Source organism: Stegodyphus dumicola, chromosome 3 (assembly GCF_044657685.1).
Source record: "Stegodyphus dumicola isolate Sdum_Otavi_A_Nest chromosome 3, ASM4465768v1".
Lineage (NCBI taxonomy): Eukaryota > Metazoa > Arthropoda > Arachnida > Araneae > Eresidae > Stegodyphus > Stegodyphus dumicola.
Genome location: NC_140770.1, coordinates 171,416,665 through 171,431,674, shown reverse-complemented (window position 1 = coordinate 171,431,674; position 15,010 = coordinate 171,416,665). Strand labels below are relative to the sequence as shown.

Here is a 15,010-nt window from a genome sequence, read left to right as displayed (position 1 = left end):
ATAAATGATTAATTATTGCTTCGAACTAATCTACAATATCATTTAAATTCTGAGAGCATATGTAAATCAAGTGCAAGTATCAAAATCCATGAATAAGTATATAATTCCGAAAATTTATTAATCCTAAAAAATTTATAAAAATGCATAAAGTGAATAATGGGATAGATTATTAATCCTAAAAAATTATAAAAATGCATAAGTGAATAATAGAAAAGATTATTAATCCAAAAAAAATTATAAAAATGCATAAATGAATAATAGGATAGATTATTAATCCTAAAAAGTTTATAAAAATGCATAAGTGAATAGTAGGGTATATTATTAATCCTAAAAAAATTATAAAAATGCATAAGTAAATAATAGGATAGCTTATTAAACCTAAAAAAAATTATAAAAATGCATAAGTGAATAATAGGAGAAATAAATTTTTGGAATTATATATTTATTCATGGATTTTGATACTTGCACTTGATTTACATATGCTCTCAGAATTTAAATGATATTGTAGATTAGTTCGCAGTAATAATTAATCATTTATTTGTTTGCATTAAATTTCATTTAAATTTAATTAACTTTAAATTGCTTTTTACGAATAGAAAATGTTTGTTAAATTCAAATTTCATTCCTTGCAGCAATGGTGCAAGAGAATTATTTAAATTTAATTTATTTTGAAACCCTGTAGATATATATATATATATATATACATGTGCTCAGACTTTGGGATGTTTACGACTCTAAACTTTCATTACCAATTAACATAAGACAGTATTAATGCTCTAAACATTTTTTAACAAAAAATTACTATAATAATTGCTTTTAAATTCAGTCCTCTCCAGCAGAAGCGCAGGAATTAAATTAATTAAATATTTCCATTTTCTTTACCTAATGTGTGTACATATAAAGAGAAAAATCTTATTTTTATAACTTCTTCTATAAAAAGAGATATGGATTAAAAATGTTTAAGTTAAAAATAATATTTTATGGATTATGCATAAAATATAACTGCCCATAGTGCATTTTAAAACAAACGAGATTTCTAATAAATTATCCAGCTATGACCCTGAAGTCAGCGGTATACAAGCATAGCAAATTTTGTGTAAATATTGGGAACTTTTCTTTACAGTTGCTCTGTATTTTTAAAGTGCCAACTATTTTTTAATTCCTTTAACTTTTTTATTTTATTTATTTGTTTGTTTATTTTTCACTAACAGTACCTTTTAGTTTTAACAATATATATATTATTTCATTAATATTTAAGGCTTCTAGAAACGCAAAAATTTTTTTAAAATTTACTTCAGCTTCTATGGAATTAGTGATGTTCATAATATGCATTATAATCTTACTTATCTAAAAATTGCTAGCGTACTTTACTTTCGTAGTTCATAAGCAGAAATAAAAATTTCCAATAACATGGAATTTAGTAAACAAAACTTTTCTGCATTTTACGTTAGGATCCATATCAAATCCAAAACAAACAATACTCGCTTAAGCAGGAAAAATTCAGATGTTCAGCGTCGTAACTCGCGAACTGCTTGTTTGGCGCTAAAATATTACAGTGACACCTAGCGGCAGAAAATGAAAATATTCTACGGATACGCAGCAGTGGAAACGCTTGTACGGATGCCGTAGGCGTGTCTTGACGCAACGCGTTCGTACGCAGTAGTGGAAACGAGGCTTTAAGGTTATCAAGTAGGACATTTAAAACACAAAACTTTTAGGTGAACTATTTCACCAAATACAGTGAATATTGTTTCAAAAATGTGGAAACAGTCTTTGTATTCAATTTTTAGCCTGAATATAATCCAGAAATTAAAGAAAACATGTTATTATTATTTGAAGAATAATTTGTCAACTAAAATACATTTTGTTAAGATTCTTTTTATGATTGATTTGCATAGTGCTGTGTTATATTATGATTTCTAAGCTTTAATGCTTTTGCAGAGATATTAATGTATTATTACTTGGAGACCCATCTGTAGCCAAATCACAGTTATTGAGATATGTCTTGCATACTGCTCCTAGAGCTATTCCCACTACTGGTAGAGGATCATCTGGTGTTGGTTTGACAGCAGCAGTTACCACTGATCAAGAAACAGGTGTGTAGTTTTAAAGTGAGAATTTTTGAAAAGGGAAAAAAGAATACTTGAAATACAATTTCATATTTATGTTTAATTTTCAAGTAATTTTAGTACGGTTTTGCTTTCTTCTTTAAATAGAATGACATCTGAAGTTACAAAACATTGGTAGAGTGCCAAGACTCTATTTTCAGTGATTAAACAAACTTAACTGTATATACAGATTAAAAATAAAGAAAGGGGAGAAAATCTTTTAAGATCAACTCCACATATTATCAGAAACATATTTTATACCTAATTTAGTCTTTACATCACTTTAAGAGCCTAAGAGTAATTTTTCTAGAAGATTCTAGCTGTTCTCCTCTTTCTGTTTATTATATGAAGCTTTAACAAGCTGAAAAGTCAGTTGAATGTTATGAGGATGTTAATTTTGTGCATGATAAGATTTTAGTCTTTATTCTGCAAGTGATTTTACATTTACCCTGCACTTTTAGAATTGAATTGATTATATTTATGCCTTAGTTAAAAAGGATTTATAACATAATATTTTGCTTCTCTTTGAACTACTTTTAACTGATTATCATCATTTGTAAAATGTATGATTGCCTGAAGTTCAAATAGTTTTCTTCTTCATCTTTACTTTTATTCAGGAGATTTTGACAGACAGTGCATATGCCAACATTTTATCCATTTATAGGTATATAAAAGCCATCATTATTGTAAAAGTGTAACATGCAAAAACTAAGACAATACACTAGTACAATATGTATAAGTGGTGTTCTCTGCATGTATTGCATGAGAAATGGCAAACTAATGTGACAGTCTTCTGTGTATGAAATAAACAGGGTTCATATACTCCTTAAAAGTACTTAATTTTGGCCGAAATCGGCAGAAGGTCCTTAATTTTAATCATCTGAACTTTCTTTTTTACAACTGCCATTTTGAGTGTGAGCTAGTATTTTGGAGAAATATTTCTAGTCATTCATGGACAAACCTGGTTATCTTTTGAATGGGTTCATAGGTTGTAATTTGTGTCTATTTCTAATATAAACGGTAGGATACTTGAGTTTCTGGGCAAGAAGTGAAACAAAAGCATTTCATAATTATGTCATGAGCTCTTAAACAACTTTTCACTTTTGGGGATGTAAATTCCTTTATTAAATGGTTCTAAATTTGGTGATTTATCAACATTTTCGGCAATTTTAAGATCAGTTGCGACAGAAAATTTTTAATTCAGACATCTGGGAATTTATTGATGAACCCCCTTTTTTTCCTTTTTTTAAATTATAAAATTGATAAATTTTATTAAAATAATGGTAATATATTGAATTTATATTTAAAAAATGACATTAAAATAAAACATTTTTATTTTTCCATGCCATGTTATGAAGTGACATTACTTTCTATTTTGGCAACTTATTATACAATATTTTGTATCCGAGAAATAAGGTAATAAATGCCATAAAACGCAGTTTATGAATCAATTCTTAGCAAAAGCAAAATTACCTTTGCGATTAATTAAAAATGTCTTCTTTTTACCTTTTCATGGTAAGAGTTTTCCCCAAGCTCAGAATATGCATAAATGTTTTCTGTAGAATTAATTTTACACTTTTCCTCCTCTGATTATATTTTTTATTTCCAAAATATTTCTGGCTTTTTTGCTGTTGCAGAATTGGGGGTAATTTTTCTTCAGGATTTTAGACATTGCAACTTATAAAGTTTAGAAAAATTTGAAGGCAAGATTTATAAATCCATGATTCTAGAAGATTCCAGGAAAATGTGACAAAATGAAAAATGTCTTCGTGGTATTCACACTTAGGATGTATTTTGTAGAAAGTTTGTGATGAATTTTTTTACTTTATTATTGTAATGAATATTGGGAAGAATAATGCAAACATAATATTTGAATTTTTTGTTTCTGATATTAGACATCTTTTTCTTAAAATGTTTATCTTCTCTTTATTTTACTTTTCACTATGCACAAGCATGAAAAATATCAAAAATACTTCTGATCTTATCACAATGGAGAGGCATTTATAGAAAAGAATTTTTCAATTAATAAAGAAATTAAACACTATCAATTTAAAAGATTCGTCTTATATTTCTCACTGCATCATATCAGTGCTAGTGCTAGGCATTTTTCTCACCTAAAACAATCTCTATGGATCCTAAATTTTGCTGCTTGGTGCCATCCTAACTTCTACTCTCAGTGCCTGTACTAAATTTTAAAAGTTTTGTCATTCCTGGATTTTGTTGCTCAGTATGTCTATAATTTCTAAAAATTCCGCTACATTGGCTCTGTAACCAGCCCTTACCATGTATCATTTCATGTTTATTCTAAATGTTCATATTACTAAAGAAATAAAGTTAGTACCTTTCCGTATACATTCTAAATGCATTTAGTTTTTTAGAATAACAGAAATCTTTATTTAAACCCAAACATTCTAAAATGAAGCGGAAATGTTTGGAAGGACGAAATTGAATACATAAAGAGAAAGAAACTTATTCTTCAATGATACAGTTATTATTATGTAACCAGTTATTTATAATTTGAGCCTGTGCTATCACTTCTCCTTTCCATTTATTTTTCAGAATGCCAATCAGTTAGTATTTAAACTGAGATTTTTGGATTGTAAGACAGAGTATGCTTCTGTTCTCCGCTTACATGGTGTGCTAGTTTGTGCTAGCTCTGATAATTTGTTATTATTTGTCTGTATTATCACTGTGGACATATGAATTTGTTACAATAATAGAATTACTGAGTCAGCTTAGATTAATATTAAATTATGTAGTCTTTAACTGCTTGTCTACATTTTTAGTTTGAATTTGACTGTTCCTGTTTAATTACATCACCATGAGCTGTAGTTGATTTTTTTAGTATAAGAATGTGCCTTTATGTTTCAAGTTTATTTTAAATAAGAGGTTTATTTAAACGTTTATCTGACTGTATAGTTACTTTCAGACATAGCAATAATTTACTTCACATCTTTTGGGGGGTATATTTTTAAGAAATCAACAAGTTAAGAGATAACACACGGAAACTAGTGGGAACTTTGTGTATTGAAAGAAATTTCTAATTGATGGAAAAAATGCTTAAAGATGTAAATTAGCCAAAGTCACTAATCATAAATAAAATGTCACTAATCTTCTTTAAATAATATGTCCAACTATTATATGCATAAAATATGTAATGATAATAAATATTTTACACATATAATAGTTGATAATACTAGATACTTTTGGCAGTTCTTGATAAATTTACAATTACATGATAAATTTTATGAAGTTGATTTTATTCTCAAATTTGTTTTATAATTGTGTTTAATAATAATGTATCCTACTGATGGATCTATTTTATTCTTAGGATGGTAGTAAATTTTGAAGTTAAAGTATAGATGATATGTTTAGTTAAATTTCTTTCAGTTCTCATTTGCTGATAGCTTCTTAATTGTTTTCATTAATGGTCCTAAAAAGTACTTAATTTCCATGTACAGAAATGTGTATGAACCCTGCTAAAGTAGGAAACTCTAAATTTCCATCAAAAACTATTATTTTTATTATAATTAGTGATAAAAATATTACATTACGGAATATTGTAAAGGACTGTAAAAGAAATTTTTCAGTTTGCATAATTTATTCTTTAAAGTATTAGTCAATAGTTTCAGTTTTAGTATGTGAAAACTTTGACTGTGTGTTGCCGTGATCAATAAGGGGGTTAGAAGAGTGAGCTGCCATAATCACTGAGTCTGGGTTTGAAACACAGAGATGCATAAATATTTGTAAATCTATAGTATATTTGAATCGTGGAACCACTTAAAATCAGTCAAGCCAAAAGTCCCCATGAGTGTTTGGTAGTAAGGAAAGAGGTATACAAAACCCTTGGATTTTTGTTGCTCATGGTATTCTGTATTAAAACTGCGGAGGCTGTTTCTTGTATGGTGTCAAAAACGTGAACCAGCAGCAAGTGTCACACTTCCTTTTCGCCATGATGAATTTGTAGATCAGCTCTTCAGCTCTGAGATCTGATCTAAGATCAGGAGAATAAGAAGCAACAGTTTAAATCATACGATATGAAATCATTATTGAAAACAATCATTAAATGTTCATTCTTAAAATGTAATATGATGAATATTTTTATTTTAACATCATAATCTCATAAAACTACTCCTAAACTAAGTTTTCTCTCCTTATAATAAAATTGTGTTTTAATTGTAAAATTTATATTTTATTATCTGTTAACATTTTTATTTCATATTATCAATTACAGGTGATCGAAGACTAGAAGCTGGTGCTATGGTGTTGGCCGATCGTGGTGTTGTGTGCATTGATGAATTTGACAAAATGTCGGATATCGATCGTACAGCTATTCATGAGGTTATGGAACAGGGTCGAGTCACAATAGCTAAAGCTGGCATTCAAGCAAAGCTTAATGCTCGTTGTAGTGTCCTAGCAGCTGCTAACCCGGTATATGGAAAGGTATTATTCTTTGTAAAATTTATCTCCGATTTAATGAATTTGATTAAAATTGTATATTATTTTATAGTATTTTAATGCAAACATATGAAGTGTTTAATTTTATTTTATAGTATGATCAGTACAAGACACCCATGGAAAATATTGGCCTGCAGGATTCTCTATTGTCTCGATTTGATTTGCTTTTCATTATGCTAGATAAGGTTTTTTTTTTTTTTTTTTTTTTTTTTTTTTTTTTTTTTTTTTTTCATGTTAATTGCTATTTAATTGAGACAGTCTGGGTATCGATGAAATTCACATTGCTTTTATTTTTATTAATTAGATGGATCCAGAAAGTGATCGTGAGATTGCTGATCATGTTGTAAGAATGCATCGTTACAGAAAGCCTGGGGAAATGGATGGCGAACGTATGTCAGATATGTACTATATTATTTTGAAATTGAAGTGTAAAGTGATCATTCTTAAAAAAATCTCTTTCACTTGTCAACATTCAATACGCAATTTTTTTTTTCCATTCAAATTTAACTGAAGTTAAAAAATAATTTTAACCCTCTGAGTGCATGACTGGCTTTATTTGGTCATGAGATTTTTTTGTCACTTGGAGTATATTAGCTTATTACTTAAGATATTTTGCTTACTTACTTTCTTTAATAATATAAATGTGATCTTAATAAATGTAAGTTTATTAAAATAGTGACTACAATAAGTAAGTGTACTAGCTAATAAAGGCTATTTGAATACAGGTCTTCATGACAGATTCAAAAACCCACACCACTCAGATGGTTAAAAAACTTTCTTTTTTAAGAAAATATAAGAAATGTCTTTCTAAAATTTTCTTTTCAGCTATAAAAATTTGCATGGACATTGAAAAAATTGACAGCAGTAAAATGTAATTAGAACTTTTCAAACGTAACATGTATGTAAAAAAAAAAAAAAAAAAAAAGAATATTTTAGTATTTAATTTTTTATTTCATAAAAGTGTAAAAAATTTCATTGCTTTATTGGATAGGATACTTTTAGCATTCACTATTGAATTGACTTTTAGAGGAACTGAAATTTATAGTATTTTGTTACTTTTGTTCGTTATTAAGAAACATTTATATGTAACATGATCTTTTTTATGTTAGTAGTAAATGGCAGCATATAGCAATTTTGTGTGTAGCAAAAGGCAGATTTACAAAGCATCTAAAAGTAGACTTCGGATTATTGTACAGATATTCCTTGTTAGTTTGACTGGTTAGATGCCAGGCTACTATCAAAAACTAAAAATCTTTGAAATACTTGAAGTGCTTTTTAATCAGAAATGTATTTTAGCTTCTGAAACATTTAAGTGTGTTATACTATGTGCCATTTTCAAGTATACATTAAAAATAAACACATTGCACAAAAGTACTAGATAATGAATCAGTATTTTGCTGTTAAGTATATAAAGCAAGCTGAAAGAGTGGACTTTTATTTCAAAAAGTTTTGTTAGAAAAGGAAAGATTAAAAATAGTTAATTGTTGAAACTGAAATAAGGGTATAATCTTTTATAGAAGTACTTAGGTATGTCACAATCTGTTTATTAATCAATAACTTATGTTATGACCATTATATTTATGTTTGCTTTACACAGGGTTCGTACGGTCCTTAAAAGGCTTTAGATTTTTTGGAATTGATTTTTGGTCCTTAATTTTGGCCAAAATTAGCAGAAGGTCCTTAATTTTAATCATCTGAAATTTCTCTCTGTTTTTACGACTGTTATTTTGAGTGTGAATTAGCATTTTGAGGAATATTTTTGGCAATTTACTGCCATATATATGGTTATCTTTTGAATGGGTTCATGAGTTCTAATTTGTTTCTATTTCTAATATAAATGATGGGATACTTGAGTTTCTAAGCAAGAAGTGAAACATAAGCATTTTGAAATTCATTTTTTCTAGTAAAGAGCTCTTAAACAACTTTTCGCTTTTGGGGATGCGAATTCTTTTATTAAGCGGTTCTAAATTTGGCGACTTTTCAACATTTTGGCGATTTTAACATTAGTTTCTATAGAAATATTTTAATTCCAAAATATGAGAATTTTCGACGATTTTTTTTAAAACATCGTAACATTGATTATTTTCATTAAAATAATGGTAATATATTGAAATTATACTTGGAAAATAACATTAAAGTAAAACATTCTTATTTTTCGCTGTCATATTATAAAGTTTCACTTTGGCAATTTATACAATATTTTAAATCTGAAAAATAAACAAGGTATAATGCTATAAAGCACAATTTATGAAACAGCTCTTAGCAAAAGCAAAATTAGCTATGTAATTAATTAAAAATGTATTTTTTTAATAGTTTTCAAAGTAAGAGTTTTTCCCATGTAATTGTCTCAGTCAGAATATTCAAAATTCTCAAAATATACATGAGTTTTCCTTATAAAATTAATTTTACACTTTTTCCCTCCTTTTTTATTTCCAAAATATTTCTGGCTTTTTGTTGTTACAGAATTGGTAGGGATAATTTTTCTTTAGGATTTTAGACATTACAGCTTGCAAGGTTTAGAAGGATTTGAAGGCAAGATTTATAGACCCACGATTCTAGAAGATTCGAGAAATATGTGACAAAATGAAAAATGTCTCCATGGTATCAACACGTAATGGATGTATTTTACAGAAAGTTTGCAATGAATTTCTTAAGTTTTGGAGAACATCTGGAAGAACAATGAAAACATAATATTTGAATGTATTACTTCTGATACTAGAATCTTAACATGTTTATCATCTCTTTATTTTCTCTATTTTACAGAAAGTTTGCAATGAATTTCTTAAGTTTTGGAGAACATCTGGAAGAACAATGAAAACATAATATTTGAATGTATTACTTCTGATACTAGAATCTTAACATGTTTATCATCTCTTTATTTTCTCTACTTTTCGCTAGACAGAAGCATGGAAAATGTCAAAAATGCTTCTGATTTTATCACATGGGCTGGCATTATAGAAAGGGATTTTTTTATTAATAAAGAAATTGAAAACTTACAATTTAAAAGATTCATCTAACATTTCTTAATGCATCATACACATAGCTGGCACTAGGCATTTTCCCACCTGATGCAATCTCTGTGGATCCTAAATTCTGTTGCCTACTGCCTTTCTAAATTCTGCTTCCAATGCTTGCTCTAAATTCTAAAAGTTTTGCCATTTCTAGATTTTGTTGTTTGGTGTGTCACTAAATTCTAGAAATTCTGCTACATCAGCTCTGTGACTGGCCTTTACTATATATATTTCATATTGTTTCTGAATGTTCATATAACTAAAGAAATAAAATTAGCCGATTTTTCTGTACATTCTAAATGCATTTACTGTTTTTTCGAGTAACAAATACTTAATTAAATCCAACAATTCTAAAATGAAAAGGAAATGTGTTGAAAAAAGAAACTGAATAGGTAAAGGAAATTATTCTTCAAAGATATGTGCAGTTATTATTATGTAAATTACCCAATTGTTTATGATTTCAACCTTTACTATAATTTCCCATTTCTATTTCCTCATATGATAGAGTTATTGAGCCAGATTAAATTAAATTTAAATTGTATAATCTTTTACCACTAGTCCACATTATTAGTTTGAATTTGACTGTTCTTGTTTAATTACATCACCGTGAGCTGTAATTGATTTTGTTACCATCAGAACATGGCTTTATGTTTGTTCTAAGTTCTTTTAAATAAGAGGCTTATTTAAACCTTTGTCTGATATTGTAGTTAATTTCAGACATAGTGGTAATATGCTTCATATCTGTTGAGGGTTTTAGACTATTTAACTTTTATCCGATCAATTAAACCCTCATAGGTACGTTATGGAAAAGTTGACAAGTTAGGTGAAGCACGCAGAAACTAGCGAGAGCATTGGTTTGCATGGAGAGACAAATCTCTAATTATTAGAAAAGATGCTTAAAAGAAAAGGAAATCGATATAAACGTTACAAAACATAAATGTTTTGTAGGTTTTAATGTGTAATTATCTTGATATCGTTTAAAAAGCTGTGTCATAAATTACATGTATTTTAAACTTTGAAATTTTATTAGATTTTGATTTTAATAGGGCTTTTTTTGAAGTATTGTTAAAAAATAAAATTTAATAGTGGTCATGTAAATCCATAATGACTAAGGTTATCAAACTACCTAATTTAATTATTTATAACTAACTGCTTACCCTTAAAATTTATCTCTACATATTAAATATAGTTATTGCCTTTCATTAATACTCACTGTGGTCACAAGATAAAATATAAAAATGTAAAAATTTAAGTAAAACATATTCTAATGCATCTACTGAGACTTAAAATAATGCAAAACAACATATCACATCTGGTGCTTTAATGGCCTTAAAGTATATTAACTGGGTTACAACCCCTGGAACTGTACATGAAGCTACGACACTAAATGCATCAAACAAAGCCTGACTAACTTTCAACACTTCCCTACGTTCTAATCAGCAGGTCTCTCTCTAGACAAGCAGCAGCGGTGACAACATTCAGTCTTTTGTTATGAATCATGCTGATTATGATCTTACTTCTTATTTTAACCTATAAGTTTGACATAAAATTCTACCTGCTTATTTACTAAACCTCTAGACCAGGGATGTCAAACTCATAGATACACTTGGGCCAAACAAGCAAGGTTTAGCTTTAGGCGGGCCGCAAAAAAAAAAAAAAAATCAATATTCATAGAAGCGTAGATTTATTTCGAATAATACAATAATAAACATATATATATAGAAAAGAACAAGAAAAATTTAATGTTTACGTCCTGATACTTGACATCTCTTCTCTGCTATTATCTTTCCTATTTTGGGAGAAATTTTGTTTGCAGTGATAACTTTCAACGCTGACCCAAGGTGAGCATCATTAATATAGTTTCTAATGGGAGACTTATTACCTTTCATGACTGAAAATAACTGCTCGCACCAATAAGTGCTACCAAACATGGAAATAATTTCATATGCGAATTTTCGAGTATTTTCAAACCTGGCTGGTAAATATTTGTAAAATTCAGGCACGCCTACTTCAATGAATTTTGCTTTCAAATTTGAGTTGCATTCAATTTCGATCACCTCCGTTTGCATATGGCTGGGTACTGAGTCAATACTTATTGAGAAAATCGAAGAAAACAAAAAAAAAAAAAAAAATTTGTCTTCGAGAGAACTAAAATCATTAAACCTCGTTTCAAATTCAGTTGTTAAATTTGCAATTTTTTCTGCATATTTTTGATACGAACAAGTATCACCTAAACTTGATTTGTTCGTGCTGCACGTCGGGAAGTGCGTCAAATCTTCATTTTTAAGTTGTTTTTCCCAAAGAACTAGTTGACATTTGAATGCTTTAATTATGTCAAACATGTTCGTAATGATATGATCTTTTCCTTGTAACGATAAATTTAAATCGGTTAAGCATTTGGTTATATCAACCAAGAAAGATAAATCTTGTGTCCATATTGGATCGTAAAACAAACTTACGTCTTGATTTTTCGTTTTTAAAAACTGACATATTTCTTCTTTCAAATCCCAAAATTGTTTGAGAATCTTGGAGCAAGATAACCAACGTACCTCGGTATAGTATAACAAACCCGAATATTCACTATCTAACTCACTTAAGAAAGCAGTGAATTGACGCTGATTTAAACCTCGAGATCTTATAAAATTTATAACTTTTTTTATATATGACAAAACATTCTCCATATTTATTACTTTCGTGCATAGAACTTCTTGATGTATAATACAATGCATATGATGAATGTTTGAACCGTGAATTTCACTAAGTTTTTTTCTTAGTAATGCTTACGAAGCCCTTGTTTTTCCCGGTCATTGATGGTGCGCCATCTGTAGCTACAGAATTTAATTTTGCCAAAGGTAGATTGTATTTCTGCAGAAGTCCAAAAACACAAGTAAATATATCTTCTCCTCTGGTAGTACCAGGCATCGGTATTAGTTCCAGTAATTCCTCAAAAATGTTAAAATTCTTGTCACAAGAACGAAGAAACACTGCTAATTGAGCTTTGCCACTAATGTCCGTGCTCTCCTCACAGGCAATGGAGAAACTTTCGAAACTAGATGATTTTGCTTTGATCTGATCACTTAAATTCGTGGCTAAATAAGTAACTCTTTCCGCAACTCTATTTTGAGACAATGAAATTGATTGAAAAGCCTTCACATTTCCAGGACAAACAATTTCTCCAGCTTTCATTAGGCATTCCTTGATGAAATCACCGTCAGTAAAAGGCTTCGAATGTTTAGCTGTCAACTCGGACAAGACGTAGCTTGCATGTACCGCCGCTTCACTTTCTTGCAATACTTTACTAAACATGGACTGTTGCTTTTTCACACCTGACTTGAGCTCTTTCAACTTTTCTTCTCTCATTAATCCTTCGTAATTGTTGTGCCCACCAGCGGCCGAGCGGTAAAGTCGCTGAACACTGGTAGTTCGGTCCGAGGTTCGAATCCCGCGAACGGGCTGGCTGCATGGGCGTTTTCGTGGTTTTCCCCATGTGTAACGTGTATACGAGCCAGCTTCCCTTAGAAAGTCCTCCACGAAGGCATCCCTCCCCTTAGGCAGATAGCCCTTGAGGCTTTGCCATAATCACACACACACACACCCTTCGTAATTGTTATATTTCGATTTGTATTGTTCGTAATGACGTTTAATATTATATAACTTTGATACATTAATAGTATTATTACATATCAAGCAGATTATTTTATCTTTTATTTCACAGGAAAAATATTCTAATTCCCATTTTACTTGGAATATTCTATGTTCGTCAGCGATTTTTCGTTTAATTTTATTACCACTTGGTTTTGATATAGACTTACTGAATACAAAGGGCTGGAATAAACACGGTTAATGTTAAAAAGTTAACAAAAATATATTCTTTCCACAAGAGATAAATCAAAATGCTGAAATATTTCTTCAAAAATATTCTAACAATATCACAAAATGTCAAACGTTTATCAAAAATCAATTCAAAACAGAGAAACTAATTCTATCTCACAGCGAAATCGCTACAAATCAATCACAGCATTAAGTAAACAAACAGTTCGCTAGAACTACGGCTACTACTGAGATGAGTTGTTTGTTCTCGGCTTTTATAAGCTTTTTCTCGAATATACTGGAAACATCTATAAATATCTGGATTTTTGTGGATGGCAACAGCAATCACGAGATATTTATTTATTAGGTATTAAATGCACGCGCTGTTCTATTTTTAACCTTCCAACGCAGCTGTCTTTTCAAAAATCGTCTGCGTTGCTAAGGCAACATGAAGCAAATCTAATTACAATTCTAAATAAAAAAAAACTAAATAAATAAATAACTATGAAATCCGTAACGATATGAATTAAGTAATAATTAATAATAAAGCAAAGTGCATGCACATGCATGCACCAATATATCGTACAAAACTATGATTGGAAAACTGAGACCATGAGTTCGGCCACATTCGGTTATCGGGGGACGCGTACAAGTTCTGAGTGCACGTGTCCCCCAAAAGCGGAAGGTAGCTGAATGCAAGCTACTCACGAGCATTTGTAATTTAAGTAGTGTGTGTGTCAGCTCGCTGTGAGTAATCTAACAACACTGAATAAATTATTGTTAATTTCTTAGCAGTAAACATTTCATTTTTTTCTTCGTCAATATGTTATTTTATTATTATATATTATTATTTGCCGATATACTGGCCGGGCCACAAAAATATTTGTTGTGGGGCACGAGTTTGACATCCTTGCTCTAGACTGACTAAGTATGTGACAAAATGAGACATAAAAAAAAAAAAAATCAACATTACGCTAATTGTTAGTAAAACATAAATGTCACTTATGTTCTTTCAAATATGACCAACTATCATAAGTGTAAAATATTTAATGCTACTTGATAAGTTGCATAAAGTTTTTTTATTCTCAAACTTATTAACAGTCATGTTAATTAATTCATTTTTAGTAATAATGTGTACTACTTAGGGATCTATTTTATTTTTAGGATGGTATTGCAAAAGTGAAATTCAGGCATAGATAATATCTTCAATTGAATTTATTCAGTTCCCATTTGCCCATAGGTCCTTAATTTTTTTCATTAATTGTCCTTAAAAGTACTTAATTTCTGTGTGCAGAAATGTGTACGAACCCTGTTTACAACTGTAGCCTTTTTTGTTTGTTTGTTTGTGATTATGTTGCTGATTGTCAGACAGAAAATACGATAGATATATGCAATGTAGAAGCTATTACAAATTATTATATTTAATATTTTGTAATAAAAGCTTTTCTAACATTTAATTCTTTAAAATGCAGCACTGTAATTGTGAAATTGAAGTTTCACTGCATAGTGTGATATCCACATAATATACAGTGAAAATCGTTTAACACGAAACTGAGGGACTGAAATATTTTTTAGTGTTAAAGTATACTGCAAAAAATATATATATATATATATATATATATA

The 15,010-nt window shown here is 29.4% G+C and overlaps 1 protein-coding gene across 2 annotated transcripts in view; it reads left to right on the top strand.

Moving 5' to 3' along the window:
• The window catches only part of Mcm3 (minichromosome maintenance 3), a 119,752-nt gene that overhangs the window by 75,560 nt on the left and 29,182 nt on the right, over positions 1–15,010 (top strand). For both annotated transcript variants that reach the window (XM_085813616.1, XM_035355092.2), the window contains exons 9-12: positions 1,942–2,096; positions 6,343–6,551; positions 6,662–6,751; positions 6,871–6,955. In XM_085813616.1, coding sequence (XP_085669742.1) covers positions 1,942–2,096; positions 6,343–6,551; positions 6,662–6,751; positions 6,871–6,955 — 539 coding nt within the window. The remainder of the gene's footprint in view (positions 1–1,941; positions 2,097–6,342; positions 6,552–6,661; positions 6,752–6,870; positions 6,956–15,010) is intronic.